This window comes from Crotalus tigris, unplaced genomic scaffold, assembly GCF_016545835.1.
Source record: "Crotalus tigris isolate CLP2741 ecotype Arizona unplaced genomic scaffold, ASM1654583v1 scf7180000024506.1728113, whole genome shotgun sequence".
Classification (NCBI taxonomy): domain Eukaryota; kingdom Metazoa; phylum Chordata; class Lepidosauria; order Squamata; family Viperidae; genus Crotalus; species Crotalus tigris.
This window is the reverse complement of record NW_024100677.1, coordinates 362,074-388,500: the sequence shown is the minus strand read 5'-3', so window position 1 is coordinate 388,500 and position 26,427 is coordinate 362,074. Positions and strand designations below refer to the sequence as shown.

Genomic DNA, 26,427 nt, shown 5'->3' with positions numbered 1-26,427 from the left:
CAGTCAGTTCTAGCTGTACTATCTCTTACTATTTTTCTCATCAACTCTTGTAGTTGTGGGTTTACTGGAGCAGAATCCTATCTCAGTTGTTTGCGTTATTCTGCATGTAGCAAGTCTGTCTTGTCTGTCCTGTCTGTCTGTCCATCCGTCCGTCTATCTATGAAACTCTCATTCCTGTAATCTTTAACTGAATGAAACAGTGCACCATAGGGCAAAACCTTTTGAACCAAGGTACCTCAAATGGACTAACTTACAGAATGTATCCAAAATCCAAGTTTATAATGTAATACAAAATGTCTTTTTCTATGCTGATATTTGACTGTCTGACTCTGATACAATCAACCTCAGCTGTTTTCAAGGCACATACAGCTTTTCAAGTGAAGGCACTACATTAGAAACTGTTGTTGAAGGCATTCTGCTAAGGAAATACCTCTGAAATGATGACCCACCAAGGCACAGGTTGTCTAGTCAGACCTAAGAACACAACATATAATATAACGATATGCCCATTATAACTTTTCTCTGGTAACCGGAGCTTTATGAATTATGATTTAACAGATTTACTGCAACCAACCTTAGGTTAATGCTTCAAATATGGTCATACATATGGGAAGGATGAATAGGCTATAAAAGGTATAGCTTTGCTTTGCAAACTTAAATATTCCACACTTTGATTTTGCATTATTCAAATCATTAGGAATCCCACTAAGAATCCCACTGCAGAATTAACCATGATGGTTGAAAGAGGTTCTTCTTTTACCTTTACCTTCTGAATCCATAAAAGGGACAGAGATGTAATCTGTACTAAGCAATAATTTAAACTTTACCTAAAAATAGGTCAGAAAACCATTAAAACTTTTATCTGAATATTATGGCACAATTTTAGTACATATTTTATTGGACATACATGCATGCTCGTATCTGTCCTTGCAAACGTTATTAATGGGCAAACCAAAAGTCCAATAGAGAATATACTTTATATGTTTACTTTAAAGAATATCAGAGTGAAAACACTGTTATATCCTTTCCCATATTTTCACTGATTTATTTCACAATTTATTCAGTTGCTTCTGTCATCATACTTTTTTTTCTTTATGACATTTTAAAAGGCAGATTTATTATGGAATATTTTTTATTATTAACACTTTTATTCTCTGATATGGTCCTTTGTATATTGATTAAGTTGATATTCAACTTAATTTCTGTTTTATTAATAATCATTCTTTACCATTCTGAAAATCTGTTTATAGATTTAAGGCAAAATCAGTGAGAGAAAGTCATGATGGACTAGGAGAAAGAAATACAGCTTATAGGATGACCTTGGACCAGGCATTATTCTTTGCCCAACCAATTTCACAAAATTATACCGTTTTAGATAAGTGGCCTCTTCTTCAAAATCTCTTCTTAAAAACCTCAAGTGATAGAGCACTCACAACTTCTGAAGGCAAACCATTCCACTAATTAATTGCTCTTATTTCTAAGCTAGTTGTCTCCTTGATTAGTTTCCATCCATTGCTTCTTCTGCTGGCTTCTGCTACCTTATAATGTTTTTGAAAAGGGAGAATCAACCTGCATACCAGTCCATTTGTTATAGCACATATATTATGATAGTTCTTGATAGTTAATAACTATTATTTTAGTGGTTCCAGTAAAGTTAATGAAAGACTCAAAATACAGCTTAAAAAGCAAAGTGAAGAATATTGTTGGTGGAAATTTCAGTTGCCCACCTATTATATAATGCTTTGCTTCCATGTCAATGGATGTACCCTCCAATTTAATACTGTGAGAGGAGCTCATGATGGGTAATTAATAGTATACCTTTAAAACAGACATGTCAAACACAAGCCCGCGGCCCGGATGTGGCCCAGATTTGGCCCCCCCGGGGCTGTCCCAGAAATGGCAAGGGACCGGCCCCTGCTGCCCCAGCCCTGGCCTACCACAACCCAGCAGGGTGCCTTGGAGCATGTGTAGGAAACAGCGAAACAGCGAGAGCGCTCCGGGCTGGTGGCGTGCAGCAGCAGCAGCTCATTTGCTTTAGCCTGCCCCTCTCTTCCCTGCTTAACCCCATCAGGCCCAGTCAGGAGTGGAAGAGGAGGTGGCAGAGAAAGCCGAAGTGTTACAAAAAAGGAGAGCTTTCCTCATTCTTCCACCCCTTCTCTCTTTTTTTTTTAACTTCCTCCCACTCCATTCAGGTGCAGCTGAGGAAAAGGAGGAGGAGGAGAAAACAGGAAGGGTGTGTGTGTGTGTGTGTGTGTGTGTGTGTAAGAGAGACAGAGACGCAGAGAGAGGCATGAGAGGAGGAGGAAGCTGAGGTTTTACAAAAAAGGAGAGCTTCCACCTTTCTCCCCCTCCTCTTTTTTATTAATGTGTGTGTGGTGTTTGTGTGTGTGTGTTTGATAGAGAGATTGAGCCAGCAGGGAGTTGCAGAGTAAGCAAACTTACAAAAAGGGGATTTCTCTCTCTGTCTCTCATACACATACATGGGAAGGTGGTATGCAGGCGGCTAGAGAGCAAACTTGCAGATTAGCTTTGTGGTCTATTCTTGCCTCCTCCTTTCCCTAAAATCCAGGCAATAATAAAACTCTTTGGATTGAATGGGAAGTTAGGAATTGGTGTGAGTTGAAATTAAAAGGCCGAGTCAACTCCCCCCCCCCAAATTATTTTGTCGGAGACAAAAATACTTTCCTTCATCTGCTCTTTTATAATTTAATCCAGCCTTACCCAAACTAATATATTTTTGGTGTCATGAACCACAGTTCCCATCATCCTGTGGCTATGCTGGCTAAAAATGCAATGCCTTATTTTCTCTGCAGTATGGGCCTAGGAGGCAGTAGGTCTGTGGGATTTAGATGTATTTAAACATTTGTATCTTCTGCCTAATTTATTAAATCAACATCTAATTTGAATGTAAAAGCTTCTGAGAAATCCAGGGTGGTTTACAAGAAAACTCTCAAAGGCAGCTATTGTAAAGCATCACTAGCACTGCTTAAAACAATATTAAAAGTATGTATTTTAAGAAAGAAAAATAGTAGTAGTAATTTATTAGTGCTGTTTGGCCATAAAATGCGTTGTTTTACATATGCCTAGCTGAACAGTGTGTTTGGAGTTGCCTCTAAATGGGTGAGGGTTGCACTGTTCATATTTTCCTTGGGAGAAAGTTCTATAATGGGGGTGCTGTCTCTGAAAAGGCTCTGCTTGTGGCCACTGTTCTATAAACCAAACCAGGGGGACCATCTGGTCTAAATGGATGGTAAACATAGATGATTAGGGGGCTGGAGGCTAAAACATATGATAAATGTTTGTGGGAATTGGGTAGTGAAAAGGACTAGGGGTAGTGACATGATAGCAGTGTTCCAATATTTGATGGGCTGCCACAGAGAAGAAGGGGTCAACCTATTTTCCAAAGCATCAGAAGGCAAATAATAGATGGAAACTAATCAAGAAGAAAAACAACCTAGAACTAAGGAATAGTGAAAACAACTAACCAGTGAAAAGGCTTGCCTTCAGAAGTTGTGGATGCTCCATCACTGGAGGCTTTTAGTAGAGATTGGATATTCCATTGTCTGGAGTGGTATGTCCCCTGCTTGAGCAGGAGCTTGGACTAAAGACCTCAAAGGTCTCTTCCAACTCTTATTCTTTGAGAAAAGTGCTGCCAACCTCTCCCCGTCCCTTCCTGGGCATAGAGAGAAGAAGAGAAAGAAGGAGGGGAGGGAAACAGGAAAAAAAGTAAGGGAAGGAAGGAAGGAGATGGGAATGAAAAGGAGGGAGGCAGGGAAGAAGGGGAGGGAGGAAGGAAGGAAAGAAGGAAAGAGAAGGAAGGAAGGAAGGAAGGAAGGGAAGAAAGGAAGAAAGAAAGAAAGAAAGAAAGAAAGAAAGAAAGAAAGAAAGAAAGAAAGAAAGGAGAGAAGGGAGGGAGGGAGGGCGAGAGGAAGGAAGGAGATTGGAATAAGAGGGAGGGAGGGAGGGCCTGCTTTAGCACTTAGCCACCAGCAGCCCTGTTGCCCTTTTGCCTTCCCCTGGTGGTCTCCCATCCTATTGCTGAGGATGCTTTGGTTACAAAGCCAGGTTTCCTCACATGGAGAGGGAGTGGGCCTCCCTCTGACCCACGCACTTTGTCCTCCTGCACCCACCATAAGCAACCTGGCCAAGGAGAGTGAGCACAGCAGCAGCAGCATTGAGGAGGAGATAAGTGCAGCTGGGCACCCTCTCGGGGAAGTGCGGCTAGGCTAGGCAGGGCTGTGGGGTCCTGGTGCTGTGGGAGTTCAAGGGCCGGGCTGGGCACTTGACCTCCGCTGCCCAGGGCTCTGGGCAGTCCATGCAACTGTCCATGGGCCCCGTGCACAGCCTGAGGCTCAGTGAGGCTCCTCCAGTGGACCATGCCCTGGCGCTCGCCCCGTCCCACCCACCCTTCCCCACCCTCGGATACGCCTCATTCTTGCCCAGGCCTGCACAGGTGCCCGACGTGAGTGATATGGAGCTGGCCACACCCACTCAATAGGCCACGCCCATGCCAGCCACACCCACCCAGCCCTCCAATGGCAACCACGATGCTGATGCGGCCCTCAATGAAATTGAGTTTGACACCCCTGCTTTAAAATGTGCTGGTAACAACTTCATAATTGCCCACAAAATGACTATGAAGCACTGTGGTGGATAATGAACCACAAAATTATATACATAGATTCCCTCCCTCCCTCCCTCCCTCTCTCTCTCTCTCTCTCCTTGAGTCTAATTCATATATTATTTTTTCACATAGATTTAGAAACAGTTGGATCTGATGATACGCAGAAAAAAATGTATTTTGAGGTTTTGTTTTTTGTATGTTTTGTTTTTTAGTTTCAAGTTAGACTTGATTTCTGGCAACTACAGGGGTACATCCATTAGGTTTTTTAGAGAGCATTTTTGAACGTGGTTTGCCATTGCCTTCTTTCAAGGCCCAGAGGGAAGGAGTGGCCCAAGTCACCTAGCTGGTTCTGTGACTAAAATGTTTAATACTTCACCAAACTGGCTCTGTATTGTAAGAATAGGTACCAATTATTAAAAACTGGTAAAAATGAAGTTCTAATCTGATAAGAAACCTTTCCTATGTAAAATACATTCCAATATGAGAGTAAATAACTGGATTAGGAAACTACAGCTTCTCTTGTTTCTTTTAAACTCTGTTTAGCTCTCCTTATGATAAATCCACCTTTCTATTTTTAAAAAACTGATTAATTCAAATGTAACTACGGTAGACTATATATATATTTTACTTCTTTCTGCTTCAGGTTCTGATCTCTAAAAACACCTGATGCTTGTACAGACATCCCCGCAAATAAATTCAAGTAAAAATCAAAGCTGTTGGCTCTAAAACGCTTATCTGCCCTAAAGAAAAAAAATGCTTATCATGCTATTATTATATGAATTACAGTTGCATATATAGATTGTTATTTCTATGAATGAGATATATACAACTGTGACTATGCAATATTCACAGAAGCCTATCTGAACATCTACCCAGATAATACTATGTAAAAGAGTTAGTAAGGGTCTAGCTAAGAATCTGATTTCTTCATCTAGTTTTATTTTTAAACCTAATAGGCTATGTACTAATGAAAGAGAGTTAGGCTTACATATCTATGGAGCTATAGGCTATAGAAATATCTACTCACAACCTGCTTGTATCTCAGGGGGAGTATTCAAAAGCATCATGGCAGTGGCAGCATCAATGTCAGGATCTGGAAAAATCAACCAATAAATACATTACTTTACAAATGGGCCAATTCCCATTCCCATGACTTGACAGAATGAAGTGAATCTCTCTAGCAAAATCAACAACAACAAAAAAATGGTGAAAAGTCCTAATACCAACACAGAAAACGAACGGGCATACTGTCACAATTCTGCTTATCAATGTATCTATGATGTAGTTTAATTTTTGCAGAGATATATCTGTCAGGCTTTACTGCTTTCACATTCACACAGTGTCTTAGGGTACCTCAAAGCTGATTCTTTTAAGACAGCGGTTCTCAACCTATGGGTCGCAACCCCATTTGGGGTCGAACGACCATTTTACGGGGGTCGCCAAACAACGCGATCCGCCATTCCCCCCCTCAGGGGGTGCCGCCGTGCATGCACGCTACGCATGGGGGTGCCGCCGCGCATGCGCGGCGCGTCTGTGTGACGGGGTCGCCGTCACACAAACGTTGAAAAACGCTGTTTTAAGACTTTAAATTGCCAGGAGACTGTCTGCAATGTGTCTTAATCCTCTCAAATATGTAGGTAATGTTTTTTTTTAAACAATTGAGATCTAGTCAAATTCCTCTCTCCTATAACACTGGTTTCCTTCACACATTGTGCTAGGTCATAAAATGATTTCCTTTTGATATTATGTGTGTGTGTGTGTGTATGTGTGTGTGTATGTGTGTATATGTATGTATGTATGTAGGTAGGTCTTTGGTTATTCAGATTTTCTCCCGCGTAAAATTGGAAGTGTCTTGGCGACGTTTCGACGAAGTCCCATTCGTCATCTTCAGGCTGGTGTTTTCAGCTTCGTGCTTCGAGGAGCAATGTGTGGTCTTAGCTGTTTCTTCCTTTTAACTGCCAGTGGAGGTATGAACTGACTGGGTGGGAGCTTGACTGTGTTCTGATTGGGTGGAGATGTGTTCTGATTGGTTAGGGGTTTGGTTGTGCTCTGATTGGATGGGGGGTTGGCTGTGCTCTGATTGGATGGGGGGTTGGCTGTGCTCTGATTGGATGGGGGAGTGTTCTGTTTGTGTGGGGGCTTTGTTGTGCTCAGGTTAGTCTGAGTTGCAGGGGGGGGTTTAGATGGTGGGCTGCCTTGCTATTTTTTGGCTTCGCATTTGTGGTCATGCCTCATCTTCATGGTGGGTGTCAGTTTGCTTCATGTATGGATTGGAGGGGTTTAAAGTGGCTAATGATGCAGCTGTGGACCAATCAGAACACAGCCAAGCTCCCACCCAATCAGTTCATACCTCCACTGGCAGTTAAAAGGAAGAAACAGCTAAGACCACACATTGCTCCTCGAAGCACAAAGCTGAAAACACCAGCCTGAAAATGACGAATGGGACTTCGTCGAAACGTCGCCAAGACACTTCCAACTTTACGCGGGAGAAAACCCGAATAACCAAAGACCTACAAACACACACACACACACACACACACACACACATTTGTATATATAGGTTTGTGAGCTATGATATATCTTATCATATTAATTAGCTATCTCAGAAATATGTGCTTCATTAATACCTCTAACCACCTAGCTTTTGTCTGAATGCAAATTAAAAGAGCTGCACTATGCAGTACTGCAATTTATTAGTGCACAATGGCTAAATTGATTGCTGTCTTATCAAGCCATATTTATTAGAGATGGGTGATAAAGGTGGAATGTGAGCCAAATAATTTAAATAATTATATACATGACACTATTGTTAAAAACTGCACTAATGTGTTCCTGAATACAACAGAGGTTGATATTCACTTGAAAGAGATTTTACCTCTTTGCACATAAATTCTGGGACTCCCCCCCCATCAGCAAGGGTTAATAAAGAAAAAATCTGCATCGGTATAGAGCTCAAAAATATGTATATAAAAAAACAGAGGCCCCCTGAAGGCAACAAAGACATTTACATAAGGCCCAGTTTTACGTCTAATAAATTATCACTGAGGGTTTGCCATTATCCTTAATCAGTTTTTGAATCCATCACATGCAGTTAGTTGACAGATGGTAAGTAAGAGACACAGAGCAAAATATGATTCTTTTATAACTATATTCCTTAGTCTCTGAGAGGAGGCCACATGGCTGCTATGGAAATAGACGTTGTCATGACAACAGTAAACAACCAAGAACAGCCAGTGAATAAGCTGAAAAGAACATCTGCCCCAGCAAAGCATCCCAGCTGCCCTGGGGCGAAACTCGCTAATAGTGTAGTGTTGCTGCATGACAGAGAAAGCCGCCTATGCCATGTTCAAATAAATGAAGTGTGCAATTGAAGCAGACACAGAATGCACACCCTTGCTGACTGCTGCCTCTGTGCTGTTAAACTGAATGACTAATGGATTTCTTTCTTTCTTGGGGTGGGGGGGGGAGAAAGAGAAAAATACTTGTCACTACTTAAACTAAATTACATACCACAAAAATTCAATTTGCAGTTAATAGCTTCTTGGCACTTTATTTTGGATAGTATGTTGAAAAATTACACTTTAGTGTTAAAAATACATATTTCACATGTTATAAATGCAGTTTAAGTAATAAAGTATAAAACCCTGCAATCTGCTCAAAGGTACAATGTAAGAGGCTGTAATGGTTATTTTCTTCCCTCTCTTTCTCAGAGAGAGAAACCCCCCCTCCACACACGTTACCTTTTATGGTTGTATTTCTCTCAGGGTCATGGTATTCTCATTTATAGATTATGCCTTTTTAAACAGTAAACTCATGCCCTATGCTAACAGAGATTGAGTCAAAGCAAGGCTACTGAGAAACAAGGTGGAAGGTATTCATATGCTTGGGAAATTCCGAGGCTAACAGAACTTCAAATTAAATTGTTCTAGATGGAAATATATCACAGAAAACTTAGAGGGAGGAAAGGAGGAATAATTTATTTCCTCAAGGCATTTCAGAATAAGGCATGTTTGGTCTGTTGGTTGCAGCCCTGAATAAGAACATAATTAAGTGAAGATATTTACTTATTATCTATTATCTAGCTATGTATGTGTACCTGCATCTCTGTCTCTGTCTCTCCCTCTCTCTGTATATGTATCTTTAGCTATACAGCTCTGACTGCAATGCCACATGCTTCTGAATATGTTTATTGATATAAAAGAACAATCCCCAAGTGATGCCAATCAAAATGTGACTGCTCATTGAAAGACATAATTCCAACAAACCTGAAGCGAACCCATCTGGAACAGGTTGGTATGGAATTGTTGGATCAGGTTGGTATGGAATTGTTGAAGATCTCCCCTGAAGTTGCAGAACTTTCTGCATGGTGATAGTTGAAGATCTTTTATTTGTTTCCAAGACGGAATTGAAATTCAAACTATTTTTTACTGAATCACTGACTGAAATTAGGAAGTTTGATAAATACAAGCCATACAAAAGAAGTCAGATGTGTAATATTTTTCAAACTTGATACTAGGTATTTTTTCCAAATAATTTAATCTAAGTACATATTTAATTATATGCAGAATTATTAGTGGATATTGTTGCAAAATCAATCCTTTAAAGATGAAAAATCTTAAAATGTACAAGACATCGGTAAACAAAATACCCACTGTAATATAAGGTAGTATTCTTTTCAATTGTTGCTTCCAAGAGCAAAAAAGGTTCTATGACCTGGAGTACAATATCAACTAGATGACATTTATGGGAAGTATATAAAACAAGTTACTTTGTTGGGTATATACCAAATTTATAAGCTATTAATCTTTTCTTGAAAAGCAACTCTCGGGTCCAAATGAGATAGTATTAATGCTTCCAGAATGGCTTTCCTCATCAACAATACATAGGTTTGGATGATTTTCTCCCAGGTCCCAGAGCTCTCAATCAAGCTGGAGATCATTATTTTTTAAACTTTTATTTATATTTAGAAATCACCCATCTCCCTCATAGAGGCAACTCTGGGCTCTATTTCATGATCTCTTCGTGGGCAGACTTTATATGGAGCAAACATGTGAGTCCTCTCCTTGATTCAGAGATAAGTTCTGAAGAGTTGGCCCACTCACTGGCTCCTCTTATTACCATGGTCCACCCTAGTTCACTATTGCTTCCCCAGAGCACCTTTGGAAGTCAGCAGTTTTCCAAAGTCTATGCTGTCTTCAGAAAGCTATGCTGTTTTTGGAACAAAGCATTCCAAAGACAGTGCAGCTTTCCAAAGACAGTACTACCTTTGGAAATAAGGAAAAAAGGCAGGAAAATAGGAAACATTCACTGGAGAAGATGGGTCCCAAAAGGCAAAAGGTTGGTGCATGGAACTGGGAGAGAAGGCATCTGGGTGAACAAATGCTTACTGACTGGCTTGCTGGGCTGGGCTGGGCTGGGCTGGAGAGCCACATGGGGCTGGGAGAGAAGACTGCAGGGTGAATGCTTGTTGGTGTTCCTGGGCTGGGCTGGGCTGGGGAGAAGGCAACTGGATGAGAGAATGCTTGCTGGAGGGAACAGGCAGGTAGTGGGTACTGGAATCAATCCCTTATTATACTTAGCCATGGAGCTGGGAGGGACCAAGCCTGGAACGATTTGGATTAGAGTGGGTACTTGCTTAACAATCCACAATTCTCAGTTAATGACCGCTAAAAGAAGAGCTGAGATTGCCATTATAAATTGGTGCAGTCATATGACATCTCAACTCAACATAACTTCCTACTAATGAATGGATAGGTACAATGTGAGGCGGCTGCTTGGATTTCAAAATTAAAAAAGATTAACTGAATATAGGGCTGAATCCTCCAAGATACTTATCTTTTTGAAAAATTCATTTAAGAAAACAAGAAGTGTTCAAACTCAATTGCCATGCATGACTACAGCAAACATATTCAGAACATCTAGGATATAATTAAAAGGTTCCTGAAAATGATTATATTAAAAACACTCACCAAGTATTTTAAAATCAATAATATAATTGCTCAGGGATTGAGCAGGAAGTCCCTGGTTCAAACCTTATCTTTACATAAATTCACTCAAGGGTATTAATTAAGTCACCTTGTTCTGTAATCCAGAAGGAATAATTAGGATAGTTATAAAGGTTATAATAAGAATGTGAGTGTAGTTTTTTAACATATTAAAAGTTAAAATTTTATTTTTATTTAATCTGGTTGCAATAGATGATGAGTATGATAGATTAAATTTATATGCTGTCCATCTCCCTGGAACTTGAGAGTTCATAGTTCCCTAAACTTTGAAATCAAATCTAACCCAAATAACATGCCCACATAATGCTAATGTTAATACTCATACACAAAATGTTTTGGTCCCAGCCTGTAACATCACTTCACTGCCATGACTCCGTGGCTTTCAAAGGAAATGGTGGTGGTGGTGAACTTTTTTTAAGTTTTAGGTAATATTTTAGACAATAAAATTGTTGCTACATTAAGTTTATACAGGTAGTCCTAGTTTAAAGATAGTAATTAAGACTAAAACTCTGTTGTTAAGTGACACAATCACTTAAGTCGAATGGCAATTCAAGCAATCCCGGCTGCCATCATTAAACAATGATCACCTGTTATGATTTTCTACCAGCTTTCCTATTGATTTTGCCTGTTGGAAACCAGCAGGGAAGATTGCAAATTGCAACTACAGGATTCTGTAATGGCCTTTGAGTATGAGAACCAGTTATTGGTATCATAACTACCAATCATTCAGTACTGTCATATGTTCGAACAGTCACTAAACAGGTGATCATTAAATGGGGACCACTTGTATAATATTTCATCAAATACATAAAGGAAGCTTCTCTGTTTGATCACTCTCTTCTCTAATAATGAGTATCAAATAAATATACAAGTAAAGGTTTCTCCTTTCCAGTCATGTTTGACTCTTGGGGACGGTGCTTACCTCTGTTTTATTGGTCAAGGGAGCCACTGTTGTCAGAAGACACTTCTGTGGTCATGTGGCCAGCATGACTATAGGCCAAGGAACACGGAAGTCTGTTATCTTCCCACCAAAGTGGTACTTATTTATCTACTTGCATTTGCATGCTTTCAAACTGTCCGATGGGCAGGAGATGGAGCAAGTAACAGGAGCTCACCAAGTTTTGAACCTGGGTTGCTAGCTTTCCAGCTGACAAACTCAGCATCTTTAAGTACTGAGCCATTGTGCCCCCATGACTATCAAATGCTGCTGAGCAATTAAAATTTACAATATTGTACTCTTAAAAAGTCCTTGAGATTGAGTCAGAAAGCACCAAACTTTTAAATGTTTTATTAATATATATTTTTAAAAACTATATTTCCCAATAGCTTTTGGTACAATTAGGCAGGCCAATGAGTTATTAATCCTGTGAAAGATAAACTTCTTAATAAATAACAATAGAGTGAAATACAGAGTCTTATAGATACAGATGGAGATTAAAGCCCATTTATAAATGGAGCACTTCAAATACTTTTTTTTATATGGCTGTTTAGCTACTGAAACCTGAGGATAATAGGTATAGACTTATGCATATGCATATTTTTAGAAGTTTGAGCATTCTCCACAAAACAATATTATTGTGTTGCAATAATTATTTTTTTAATCCTCTGAAGCAGATAAGAAAACAATCATCTGATAAAATTAACCAAGAGACTCCTGCATCTGTAAGATGAAGGTTGATGTAGACTTTTCCAATATTTCCTTCCTACGCATACTTTGTTTGCTCCAAAAATTATCTGAACCAGGAAAAAATTGTCCTGAAACATTAATAGTTATCAATTCAATTCAAACCATCTACATACAAGAAGGGATTTTAAAAAGTTACATGGAAACCTATTTAGACAGTGGTAATCTAATACATCTTAGAGATACTATAAATTTGTTTCTGTTGCTTGAACAACATTTGTTTCAGTTCTAGAAGTACATTGTTCACCAAAACTAGTAAATTTTTCATAAAGATTTTTATAAAGCCAGATGAAAATGCGTTCCTCTTCTGCAATTTTCTAGTGCAACTCTTAATTTCCCACATGCCCATTGTCAATGCTGCTAATATTGAATATTCTTGCTTTGACAATATATGCAGAACTGTCTGGTATTTTTAGAATTAAATCAGGTGACAGTGAAAGGGGAGGAGAATATAAGGAAAGCCCGGGAAAAAGAAACGGAAGTGAATCTTTGCCCTCCAAGTTAATTGGAAGATGTGAATCATGATCCCAAAATAGGGGAGGGGAAATGCCTGGAATGTTATGTGCAAAGGAAGAGAAATTCAGATCTTAGCATTTCCACCATGCTACGTTGACATCTCTGTAATACTAATAAAGGTTTTTTAGGTTAAAAAAAATGCCTGAAAGTTCTTTGAAGTGTTTCGTTAATCAGACACATGACACCCATCTCCAGAATTTATAGTGTTATGTCAGTAATTTCTCTGTAAATTTAAGGTAAGATCTAAAACAGAACATGCAAATACATATTGCATGGACATACGCATTAATTAAAACAATAAAAAATTCTAAATCTGATAAATAACCTTTTTAGGAAAGAAAACACTAAATTAAAATGCAATTTACATTTTTCTTCATATATGATTTAGGTGATATAAACAATAAAAAGAAACTTATGAAATCATACTTGTTTATTACCAAATTCTTTAAATCAAATTTACTTAAAGTAACATAAAAACAGAATGTTGATTTTACTCTCTAATTTTCTCTTATATGAATGCTAATCTTTAACAATCATTATCTGGCGGCAACTAAAATGCATTAAGAAAACCTCAGTGCAAAGAAATACTACACTATTCTTATGACTCTTTTAAGGCTCTACAAAATTACAAACACTTAAATTACTTTATCTAACAGAAGAAGACAACTGCTATTCTAGAAAATACAACCCTCCTGCTTTTCTATATGTCCAGTAGAGGGTAGAAAACTCTAGTATAAAAAATAACTCTGGAATATTTATTTCAAACAACTTTAATTTTGAATGTGATACTTTAGGGTTTTTTTTTCTCCTTTCAAACAACAGCATCCTAAGCTGTTAGCTGATACTTTAGATCAGAAAGAAGATATCAGATCATCAGGAACATTTCCCGGGCATTCTAACATAGCTGCTTCTTTAGGTAATTTTATGTTAAATAGTTTTATATTAAAAATTACTTCCAGGATTCGGGATAGTTATACCCAAGAAATTTATCAAGTAATTTTTCATGAAGGCAATACTTAAACACCATGTATGGCCTTAGTGCTTTTCCTCTGACTGCATAATCAAATTTCAATAGATGGCAAGCATGTGGAAAATATAGCATAACGCTTAAGATCAAAAGATGAAGAAAATAAGAAAAGCTTAGTCAGGCTAACCCCAAAAATGATAAATGTAACCAGAAAATTGTCCATCCAGTAGTACAGGAGTGCTCAAAAGTGCAGACAAAATGCCCACCATCCTCATTCCCCTCAAATCTTTCTGCATGACAAATCTGAGGTTAGAAATTAAATTGGGGGGTAAAACCCAATGAAGCAGAAAATGCTGGATTATTCAATAAGGACAGAAGTCTTTCTTGTAGACTTCTCTTCCTAATGCCGACAGAATGCCCACAGGTTCAATCTGGTCTTGCCAATTGTGTTTAGTGTAACCAGGTAAAATGTTATGTTTTATAAAATAAACTTAGATAAAACAAATACTGTTGCTATGTGATTCAAATATAAGGCATGGCAACACACAGTTGGGCATGGAAGATAATAAAATCTGTAGGCCCTAATTTCACCAACAGGTTGAACAGGATACAGAACATTAAAGCCAGGACGTACTTAAAATGTACTTGCTTTAGATGTCATCTCATCTTTTCAAAATCTCATTAAATGCTTGTGGCTTGGCTTTTTGGGGGAATGGATGTGTGGGTAGGTTTTAATAAAATAACAATTCTTATTTTAGTACTTGTTATCCTAAAAAGAGAGTCCTCCCTCTCACATACGTGTTTGTTGAGAAGCAATTAATAAAACATATTACGTTATCTGAAATAAATTTGAAAAATGATTCTCCAATCACTCATTAAACATTTATTAGCTCATTTAAAGCATTTAGGAGACATGGTGACACAGTGGTTAGCATGCAGTATTGCAGGCTAATTCTGCCCATAGCCAGGAACTCGATCCTGACTGGCTCAAGGTTGACTCAGCCTTCCATCCTTCCAAGATCGGTAAAATGAGGACCCAGATTATTGGGGGCACAAGGCTGACATTTGTAAATCGCTTAGCGAGGGCTCTAAAGCACTATGGAACGGCATATACTGTATTTTCTGGTGTATAAGACGACTTTCTAAAGCATTGAAATCGGCGCCGAAGTCGGGGGTCTTATACACCGAGTTGTCTTATACGCCAGAAATTATGGTAGTTTCCGGTGTATAAGACAACTTTCTAGGCATGGAAATCGGTGCCGAAGTCAGGGGTCATCTTACACGCCGAGTTGCCTTATATGCAGGAAAGTACAGTAAGTCTAAGTGTATTGCTATTGCTATTATATCCTGCCTTTCCATCTGAAAGGCTTTCAAAGTAGTTTAAACAATAGTAAAAATGGATTACATCAACTGTCAAGCAGTCCAGAAATATGCTGCAGACTAGCACTTGGTAGATCAGCCATAAAAGCTTAATTAATGAATGAGGATGAATTGTAAATAAATAAAGGAAGAGTGAATGGCTCGAGAGGAAGGAAACATAGAAAGTCAGGGTGGATGGGGTTGAGATTCCCAAAAATAGAAAGGTGGTAAGCAATAGCAATAGCACTTAAACTTATATAATGCTTCACAGTGCTCTCTAAGCGGTTTACAGAGTCAGCATATTGTCCCCAACAATCTGGGTCCTCATTTTAGTGACCTTGGAGGGATGGAAGACCGAGTCAACCTTGAGCTGGTCAGAATCGAACTCCTGGAGTGAGCAGTGAGTTAGCCTGCAGTGCTGCATTCTAACCACTGCAGTGCTGCATTCTAACCACTGTGCCACCACGGTTACAAAAAGCATTGTATAAAGCAGTATACAGATGTGATGAAAGCAAGATTAATTTGCAGAGATATAAAGATATAGAGAGATGGGTCTATGACAACTCCCTGGGCCAACTCGCCATGGCCAACTTGCTGCAGACAAAGGCTGCACTAATATTAAACAAATGGTGGAATAGAATCCTTAAAGAAAGGATGCAAAAAGAGGGGCAAAATGAAATGTGAATGGCAAAAAATAATTTTTAAAAATTTATTTTAAATAATTAAATAGAATTGTTAAATTGCTCTGCAGTGAGTTGTCCTGTGGTGGGTTGACCATGGCAAGTTGTCCTGCAGTGAATTGGCTGTGGTGAGTTGGCTGCAGCAAGTTGGCTGTGGCAAGCTGTCCCACTCCCCAAAGAGATACAGTGAGTGATGTTAATTAAATTAACAACTATATGTTTACTCCCCTCACCCCATTTAAATTATTTGGTATACTTTTTATTTTTTTCCCCTGTGCTCTACACGAAATATGTGTGATGAATGTCCCAAATGGAAAATAGCCTCCATTTCAAAAAACATTTTCTTAAATTCAACATTTCCAAATCTGGGCTGATTCTAGAATTAAAATCTTCATAGCTAGTTAAATCTATAGTACAATTGCGAGCTAATGTAACATATCAACTAAAGACTGTTCCAGGTTAGTACAATTTACCTGTTGTTTACCCATTAACATTCTCTCTTTAGATTTTAATGTTTTAATTTCATCTATATCATAATTTTCCAGATTAATTTCTTCTATTCTCATATCAAGATGTTCTGCGATTAGGTTCATTCAGCCCCCCTTTAGCATGCCCCATTTTTTTTATCCTTCTTGACCCATTTATAAAAACACCTATAGTCAAGTGATGTTATCATATTACTTCCCATCAACCAAGTTTTTGTAATCTTGTAGAAAATGAAAAAATCCCCATGTATGCATTTACCTGTCCAACCGGCAATGTTCCAGGACATGCATTTAATTGTAGTTGTTTTCATGTTAGATTTTTGACAACTCTGTTGATTAACCAGTTCGGATTTGTTCTGACAATTACTTCGTCTATTTCTCTTGCAAAATTGTTGAAGTATGGCATATCTTCTGGCCATTCCTTTTTCCTTTGAAGCATCTGAATCACCCTCTGGCTATTTCACATATTCTATTAAATTTAAAATTCCTTGAATATCTTCACAAACACAATTGTTTTTAACCCAGGGATATTTGGTGTAAACCTGTAGGTTGCATCCTGGATTTTCCTGAAGGGTCTTGAGTTTGATTTTAATTCTTGTTACTTTATTCCATGCACTTCTGCAGTAGTCTTACAAATTCCTGCATTATTTATATTTATTGTTTTCTCCATCTCAGTTGGTAATCAATTTTTGTTATTTTGCAAATTACTCTGGCTGTTCTGGATTATGTCCATTTGTATAATTCCCTTCATTACTATTAACAGTGTTTACTGTATATTGGGTTTGCCTTTTAGTAACAAATGTGTTATTGGGAGATTTACTTTTGCACTGATTAGGCTTTTCTCCAGCCTCATTCTTTCACTATCCCTAGCTGGCTTATTATGTTCAATTTTCTCTGCTTATGTTATATATATGGAACTCCAGTTCTTTGTATTTCTGGTATCAATTGATTCAATTGTTTCTATAATCTTCACAAAGTATGTAAATTTGGAAGGATCTTGTAACCCCTAATAAACTCCTTTTATTTAATTAAGTAACTAAAGATTCAAAAGTCAAGATTGCTCTAGCATCTAGATCACATTTCTGTGCTCTACATAATATTGTTTATTCCAGAAGTAAAAACTGTACCCAGAGTCCAAATACCTCTGTTCTCAACCCACAGCCCTTTTGAAAGATTTTATCAAATTAAATTTTTCATTGTGATGGAAGGAAAAATTATTAAACATATGCTAATTCTGAAATTAATTAAAATCAAGTTTTTGTAACGGTCCATCAATGTCTTTATTCTGCCTTTTCTAGAATCTAACATTGCCATTTATATGAAAGGAAAATGGCTCAGGACTTCTGGGGGAGGTAAGGGGAACTGTAAATGGCTAGGTGAAAGTAGCACCAGTGACTGCAGCAAAGACCCAGGAACTGATGAGTGAATTATAAGTCACATTAGTTGCCAGTGTGTTGTGGATGAAATTCAGGGTGCTGGTTATTACTTTTAAAACTCTTGGTTTGGGACTGTGTTATCTGAGGGACCATCTTCTCCTAGTTGTTTCTACCCACTCAGATTGGTCCAGCAGATTGTAAATACTACAGGTCTCTTCAGCGAAGGAATGTCAGCTGGTGGGAATTAGGAGGTATGCCTTCTCTGTCACAGCCCATGTCTCTGGAACCTGGGCACTGGGCCAGGATATCAGTGGATATCAGGTAATTTGGGGTAGAAATATAAAGCTGAATATTATAATAAAGGGTTTCCCAACCCCTAGTCTACTACCAGACTGCAGCCTGTTCGACGTTGGGCCGTGCAAGTAATGGGCAAGTACGATTGCAAAACTCCACTTGTGCGAGTGATGAGCCCTTGTGCTCACGTGCAAAGCTCCACTTGCGCAGGCAGAGGGTGCTTGAGTGGAAGTAGCCTGTGCTCACTTGCAAAGCTCCAATTGTGCGAGCAGAGCTTTGTACATGAGCACAAGCGCCCTTGGCTGGCGCAAGAAGCTGCATTTGTGCAAGTGGAGGGTGCGTGCACTCGCACTAATGGAGCTTTGCATGAGCACGTGCTCCTGACACTCACACATCCCCCCCGTGCCGGGCCGCTAAGATAGAAAGGTTGGGGACCGCTAGCATGGCATATTGACGATATCTCACTGCAAACTCACTCTCATTTCAGAGTAAATAAACAAATAATAAAGTATAAATAAATACATCTTTTTAAAATTACTTATAAAATGCCACAATGGAGTCCATGGCATTTCCACTTAAAATGCCTTCAGCAAGGCTGAGAAGAATCTCTTAAACTGAATTATTCTTATGCAGGGATGCCTATATTTGGCATAATATATGCAAGTTCTTTCTCCCTATCAGCACTGTTACACATATATGGACAGTCATTCAGGAGGCAGAGAAGACTACTTTAAAGAAATTATTTGGGAAACTGACCATTCCCAACATGTTATAGCATTAGTTAAAATGTAAACAGACTTGCACAGCTGTATACTAGTTTCAGCTCATGAACTTCAAATTAACAAACACCAGGCAATTTGGGTTTGTTGTTTTACTATGTTGAGAGTTTATTTTGATTAGAACATTCAGAGCTTCGCTGAAAAATTTCAAAAAATATGGAAACATGGATAAATATTAAATCCCTTAAGAGGTGCTGAAAATTACAGCTTAGGTTTAAAAATAATGACTCAAACACACATTTGAAGGTTGAGAATAATTTTATTTTGGGTAACAGTATTCATTTTTTTAATTGCTACAGGAGTGCATTGCATATCTAAATATAGCACAACAGAGAGAAGATGCTACTTCCAGACCACTTCAGTTCCACCCAACTGTTAAAATCACCGCAATATGTTATTTGCTGTGCTATGTGTCATCCAAAATGCAATAACCAATGGCACTGAGTATTGGGCAGAGTGACTGGTTTTTGTATTACTAGGTCCTTAAAAGCCCTTACTTTGAAATTTAAACAAACCCTTGAATAAAATAATTCAAAATTCAAAACATTATGAATAAAAGCCTTAGCAAATGGTAGTCAACTCTTTCAAGGGATTTGGAAATATTCCAATACTAAGGGCAATTTGCCAATTTTAGCACAGGGCATAGGGCAGAACACTGGAAGTTTGGTATTCACTAAGCATGGACAGGTAATCCTGATAAACAATCCTCTTCTCCTTCAGAAGGCAAACTTTCATATTCCTTTGTAAGGTAGCTGCTATCAACTGGAATATAGATCTTTAGGAAAATGTACGAACTTTGTCAGCCTGAAGTCAGGTGAATAAATTAGGTTCAGGATTTTGCTTGCACTTTTTTGCACTTATTTTAGCAAAATTATGTAATTCCATCCAGACTACAACCTAATTTAATCCAGGCACTCAGCAGCTTACCTGAGGTATGTTGGACTAAACAATATGACACGCTCAAAGTCATCTAACTGGCTTCTATATATAGGACTACAACCTATGGCCTTCCTGTTTCTACTCCAGCATGTTAACCGCTTCATCAAAGTGACAGATCAGCTAGAATTTTGGCAATAGTGTGAGAAATTGTTGGATCAGTTCCAGTTTGTTGTCCTTGGAGATATGAACAGGATTCATGGATGAATTTGGACCACAATGTTTCCTGCTCCCTTTTGGTTGGTACTGGCTGGGAGGGATCAGATGAGGGAGAGGTTGCATTTAATATTAATAACTTCCTCAGCAGGGAAAAGGTTTATAAAAGAGGTATTTGCATATACTTCTTCCCGAAAAGCTAACATTAGATTGCTCACTTTTTAATATTTTCAGGCTACTTTTGAATATTCAATTCATGACCAAAATGACTAAGAATGTTCTGATGGAACAATTTAAAGTGTTCCTGGATGAAGCTGTGGGCCGAGATCCATTTCAACCAGGAGACATGGCATGCATATACCGGTAGTTTCTCTTCTGTTCTATTCTACTGTACTTTATGTTCCATGATGGTGCGGAATTGTAGGCCTAGATGTCATCTTTTTGAAAAGTCCACTTAGGTCCAACTTTTCCAACAACATTAGCTGGGATGAGCTCCTGAGTGCCTGCATTAGATTAGACTGTAGTCTGGATGGAATTACATAATTTTGCTAAAATAAGTGCAAAAAAGTGCAAGCAAAATTATGTATGCATACAAATAATTCCCCTATGAACTTTCTGGCTTACAAAGAAGATGAGTAATGACAGCGAAATACTGGACATAAAATCATGAATGGTACATAAGAGGTGAACAAAGGGAAGTTTTGCTTCTTTTTGGATATTAAAAACAGTATCATCCACTAAAACATAATATGGATTCAAGAGGGACAAAAGGAATTATTCTTCTGTATAACTGATGGTTATTATATGATTTTAAAAGAAACTGGACAGATTCAGTGAGAATGGAGATACAGTATTAAGAGCTTCTAGTCTCAATCACTAATGTAATCAATGGTTATCTGCAAAAACAAAGGCAGCATTCTTAACTAATCAACTGCTAGAGAGAAACAGTAAAAGAGCCTATCATCTTGTGTCCATGCCTGTGTATTATTTCCTGAATGTATCTGACTACTAAGTGGCACCGAAAGCTGGATTAGATAGGATTTTGGTCTTTTGTTTGGCTAAATTCTTTACAGCCTTTGGTCTTGCTTCCACAACAACTAAGCGGCAAATAAATGACTAGAGTTCATTTAAAAGACTCCAAATAGACAGGCTGCCTGCTCCTTTTCTGGGAAGGAGCAAATAGCTTCTTTGATGGCGAAAGGTTTCTGGCATGCACAGGCCATGTCATGTCTTAGAAAAATAGACTTTTCAACATTGTTTTTGCATTCTAGCTTGTCAAAAGTCAATTTTTACTTTTTTAAAAAAGACATTGTTCCCCTGTTTGCTTCACTGCACATAATGTGAACATTGTGAATGGTAAATTCCCTTAATGGCCTGATCCTGTAAGGCTCTTCCTACATTCTTAGAGCATTTAGAGTCAATTGGGCATCCCTCCCCTCAAAATTAAGTATGTAAATAGGACCATACTTCCTAATCATGGCCTGGCCTATACATCATATAGTCTGATACTAATGACTCCAGCATATCAAGACAGAGTTACACTGGAGCAGGGTAAGCTGAGATCCTTCAGATGAGTTGGGCTACAATACCATAAGATTCCACTAACAAGGCCACTGATCAAGAATCAGAGATCTATAATCTAAAAGTATTAGAGCAGGGGCTTCAAACTTGGCCCTTTTATGACTTGTGGACTTCAACTCCCAGAACTCCTCAGCAGGCATGCAAGCCGAACCCTACCCCCTTCCTTCCACTACCACCTCCTCATTTATCTATTTCCACTGAGGAGGGGCAGGCTTTCTTTCTCATCACATGTTCTTCTCTGGGACTGTTTTCTTGCGTGGCTTTGAGGCAGCAGCTGGGTGATTTTCAATTGCTAGGAGTGGCATCTCGATGCTGTGGATTTGCTGCATTACAAAAGTTTGGATCGTATCTCTCTCTCTCAGACACGCACACACACAGAGCTTGGATTGAATCTCTTTCTCTCACAGGCACACAAAGAAGTTGGATCAGATCTCTCTCTCTCTCTCTCTCTCTCTCTCTCTCTCTCTCTCTCTCTCTCTCTCTCTCTCTCTCTCTCTCTCTCTCTCTCACACACACACACACACACACACACACACACACACACACGGGTCCCTGAGCTCTTGGCCTGCTAAACCTCACTTGGACAGAACTTCAGCACCTAGTATACACCAGGCTGAAGAGGAGCCCTCCTGTAAGCCAATCACCAAACTGGGTGGAGCCCTCCAATAAACCAAAACCAATGGGCGGTACTCCCCTCTCCTTACAGAGTCGGGTATGTTCTGCTGCTGAGAAAGTAAATGAGCAAAACTTTTGGAAGAAAACAGTCCCAGAGAAGAACATGCGATGAAAAAGAAAGCCTGCCCCTCGTCGGTGGAAATAGGTAAATGAGGAGGTGGTAGTGGAAGAAAGGAGGTGGGGGTAGGCTTGAATGCTGGGAAGGCCGGGAGAGAACTGAATTGCTGAGGCTTTGAGGCAGAATTGGAAAGAAGTGTGGGCAGCTTGGGCTGTGCTGAAGGAAAAGGGGAGTGATCCCTGAATTAGACCATTTCTAGTCAAGGGACAGTGTAAAAGTTGAAACCGCATTCATTGCTCATCTCGGACTAAATAGCTTTGGTGCGATAACAGTATCTTTTACTTCAATTGTATCATGCAAAAGTCCATAGTTCCTGTCCCTCTCCCCCAGCCCCCAAGGGCTCCCTCACATCCCACGCAAGAGATGTCAAACTGGCTATGCCCACTCTCTATGCCCTGGGCAACCACAATGCTAGGGCTTACTTTTGGGGCAGGGCTTATATTAGGCCTGCTCCCAAAAATGAAGCTTCGGCTTATTTTCGGGGTAGGTCTTATTTTCGGGAAAACATGGTACAAATTAATTTATTAGTTTTTTCTCTTAGTTTTCTAATCCAAAAAATCACCAGGAAAAAAAAATTCTGCTTTGCCAGCCAATACTGAGTGCTCTTTGGAAATTATACTTTTCACATAACTGCCAGAGGCCTTTTTTGTCCTTACCTTATGCAGGAGACCAAACCAATAATTCCCTGTTAGCATCTTCATTCTACTGCCTTTTCTGTTGCTGGTCTTATTTCATCAATAATATTATTCAGCTCACATATAAGTCTGCTATATACTGGTGTTATAAGAATAACCAGGGAGTATTATCTTCAAAATTCAAATAATGTGCAAAGTAAAAATAAGATTCAGTTATCTGAATCCAACGATGATTATGCCAATAATAAATACATAAGCTCAATATAAAACTAGATATTATATAAAACTAGATATTAGATTCAACCAAGAGATACCTTTATCTCCCTATGGATTAAAAGTTACTCAAATTTGTGGCTGGGTTCACACTTACATTAAGCATAGTATGACTTGATTCTGATTTAATGTGAACATGGTGTAGTAAATAAGCTGTGGTCAGTTTTAGAGCAGCTAGCCACTTTTTGAAACAGTAACTACTTGTTTAACATTAGATTCAACTGGGAATATAAGCTTTGATTGTATTCAATCTAATCAATCCACAATAGTTCAAGAAACAGCAATGAACTATGGGTAAGACAAAGAACATTTTAGTATGATGTATAGACACTGCATGGTCTATTATCCTGAGCAGAGTCAGAATTGGTTAATACTTGAATAAAAGGCCAGGGCTGTGAAATGTCAAAGCTATAGGTTAGACTGGGAAATTAAAAAAAAAAAAACATTCTTGGAAAAGCTAATAGAAAACCATTTCCATATTGTTGCCAAGAAAATTACACAGGGAGTCATCATGGAACTTAATTCATGGTAAATTTACTATTCTTTTTTATTGTCATTTAAGTTGAAATAGCTGAAGTAGCAATGAAAGGGTCCTTATTTCTACGAGAATTATAAGAAAGAATAGCCATCCAAAAGCACATATGCATACCTCTGCCATTATTTGACAATCTCAAGTGCTATTTTTAAATGAAATAACTGGTATAGGATTTTGGTCTTTCGATCTGGGTAATTTTGTTTTTACATACTTTGCTTTCACTGCCCACAACAACTAAGCAGCAAATAAGGAACTAGAGTTCATTTAATAGACTTTAAATTGTGAAGTCATTTTTCCTTTTGCAAGAAAGCAATAGAGGACAAAAAAAGAGGGGCAAACTGATTTTTGGACAGAGAAGTTTCTGAGATAAGCAGCCAAGTCTTGGCTGAGAAAAGACACATTTCTATTTAGTTTTTGTAATCAAATTTGTCTCGTCAATTGCTATATTTAACAAAGGACTGGCTTCTTCTCTCCCCCTTTTTAATCAGCTATATGGCACACAGTCTATGTTATGATGATGATGATAATTATTATTATTATTAATAATAATAAGAAAAGTTGGAAGGGACTTTGGAGGTCTTCTAGTCCAACCCCCCTGCTCAGGCAGGAAACCCTAAACCAGTGGTTCTCAACCTTTTTAATGTTGCGACCCCCAACTGGTCGTAAGTCGAGGACTACTCAACCGGTCGTAAGTCGAGGACTACTCAACTGGTGCAGCACCGTTTGCAAAATGGGACTTTTGGCGGGTTCAGCAGGGCAGAGACAGCCTGGACAATTCCTATTGGCTTTTGAAAGCCAATAGAATTAGACTCTATTCAAGAGAGTCTATTCTGTTGGCTTTCAAAAGCCAGTAGAATAAAAGGGAGTAGCACAGCTAAGGAAAAGGGGAAAAAATGGCGGACTGCGTTGTTTGGCGACCCCCGTGAAATAGTCGTTCGACCCCAAATGGGGTCCCGACCAAAAGGTTGAGAACCACTGCCCTAAACCATTTCACACAAAGCCTTTTCTTAAAAACCTCCGGTGTTGGAGCATTCACAGCTTCTTGAGGCAGGTTGTTCCACTGATTAATTATTCTAACTGTAGGAAATTTCTCCTTAGTTCTAGGCTGCTTCTGTCTTTGGTTAGTTTCCATCCATTGCTTCTTGCCCTGCCTTCAGGTGCTTTGGGGAATAGCTTGACTTCCTCTTCTTTGTAGCAACCCCTGAGATATTGCATGTAAATAATATGGTCATTTTAAGGATCTATTCTAGCTTGAAAGATGACTCAAACATTGTACATTATAATTATAAGGAAGCAGTTGTGAGATGGTATCATCCCATGGCTGCATCAATAAGAAACATTTCAGAGACTTCTGGTTTGCGTTGTGGTGGAACAGAACACAGGAAGGCAGGGCTCTGCATTCTGTGCCCGATTTTCCTTGCTGGGCCTAAAATCACCTTGAAGAGGCGATGAAGAGGAGAGGTACCTTGTTGATCATGGAGAGATGGAGATCTTTCCGTTCGATCCAAGGAAAGCCCTCCAAACCAGCAGGGGAAAGACCGGCTATATTCCTCTGGCCGGCCATTAGTTGCTAATAACTAAAGGAGAAAAAAGCACTACTTAAGACATTGTAAACAGCATGTTTGGAACTGGGTGAGAATATTGATCCTTTCTTTACTATTTTACAACTGAATTTCCTGGGAAAGGCTCCCAAGAAGCTAAAAATCTCAGAATGTAAACAGAAGCGGCATTTTAATTTTATGGGGGACAGAAACATACAATACTGAAGTGGAAGTAACATAAAGCTACAGTTTTGATAAATTTGAGAACTGAGATAACTGTTAAGATTTTCTTTAAAAAAAAACCATTGAGGCGAAATATAAGAAATCAAGCCTTTGTTTAAGAGTAGAAAATGGACTTTGAATGACATCTAGTGGTGGATTTGTGTATAGCAGCATAATTTGCTTTGATTGGTGATTCCTACCTTGGGAGAACAAGCAACAAAGGAAAATATTTTGGCATACTTATCATCCTGTCCTTTTTGGATTATAAATACAAACTAAGCTTGGATTTTAAAATTTGACCTTGGACTACACCAGGCTGGGAGAGACTTTTGAGCTGTTTTTTAACATTTCGAACATTGTGGATTACAATCTTGCCTGATTGACAATTTTTGGGATACTTGAGACAAGGGATTACTATAAAATATTGCTTTCAGAACTGAACCTATACTTTGGAATCTATTTGATTATAAAGGATACATTTAAAGACCAGAAAACTAATCTCCAGGAATGATGCTCCAAGAAAAAATAAATAACTTTCAGAAAGAAATATATTCTATGCTACAACTAATTCACCAAACATTTGTTGAATGCAAAGAGGACATAAAAGAAATCATAATGAGATTAAAAACAATGTAGACAATATAAGCGAGCAAATCTCCAAATTAAATCTACAACTAGAAAGCTCCCAGATAACAAATATGAACAAACAATCCAGAAATCAGAAGTTGAAACAGAGGAAATGGTTTTAGAGATGGAAGAGATAAAAGGGAAATAGAAACGACTATAAACAAACAAAATACTGCAAGGCTTAGCTATAACAACAAAAATGCAAAAGATCTTTTACCCCTCAGCTCTGCAAAATATATCTGATGGCAAGGAAAAAGATTTTTAAAATGGGAATGTAGAGCTGTTAAGGGAAATAACTTAGGAGATAGGGATTGAAAAAAGAAATGGAGGGAGAAAGGAACTGGGAGTTGTTTAAAGAA

At 38.6% G+C, this 26,427-nt stretch overlaps 1 protein-coding gene across 3 annotated transcripts in view; it reads right to left on the bottom strand.

Annotated features, from left to right (window-relative positions):
• The window catches only part of FOXN3 (forkhead box N3), a 224,068-nt gene that overhangs the window by 38,160 nt on the left and 159,481 nt on the right, over window positions 1–26,427 (bottom strand). Inside the window, exon 5 of one of the 3 annotated variants that reach the window (XM_039333463.1) lies at window positions 5,652–5,717. The exons of 1 other annotated variant lie outside the window; for it this stretch is intronic. In XM_039333463.1, the coding sequence (XP_039189397.1) occupies window positions 5,652–5,717 (66 nt within the window). The remainder of the gene's footprint in view (window positions 1–5,651; window positions 5,718–26,427) is intronic. One more of the 3 variants, XM_039333464.1, reaches the window with a different exon arrangement.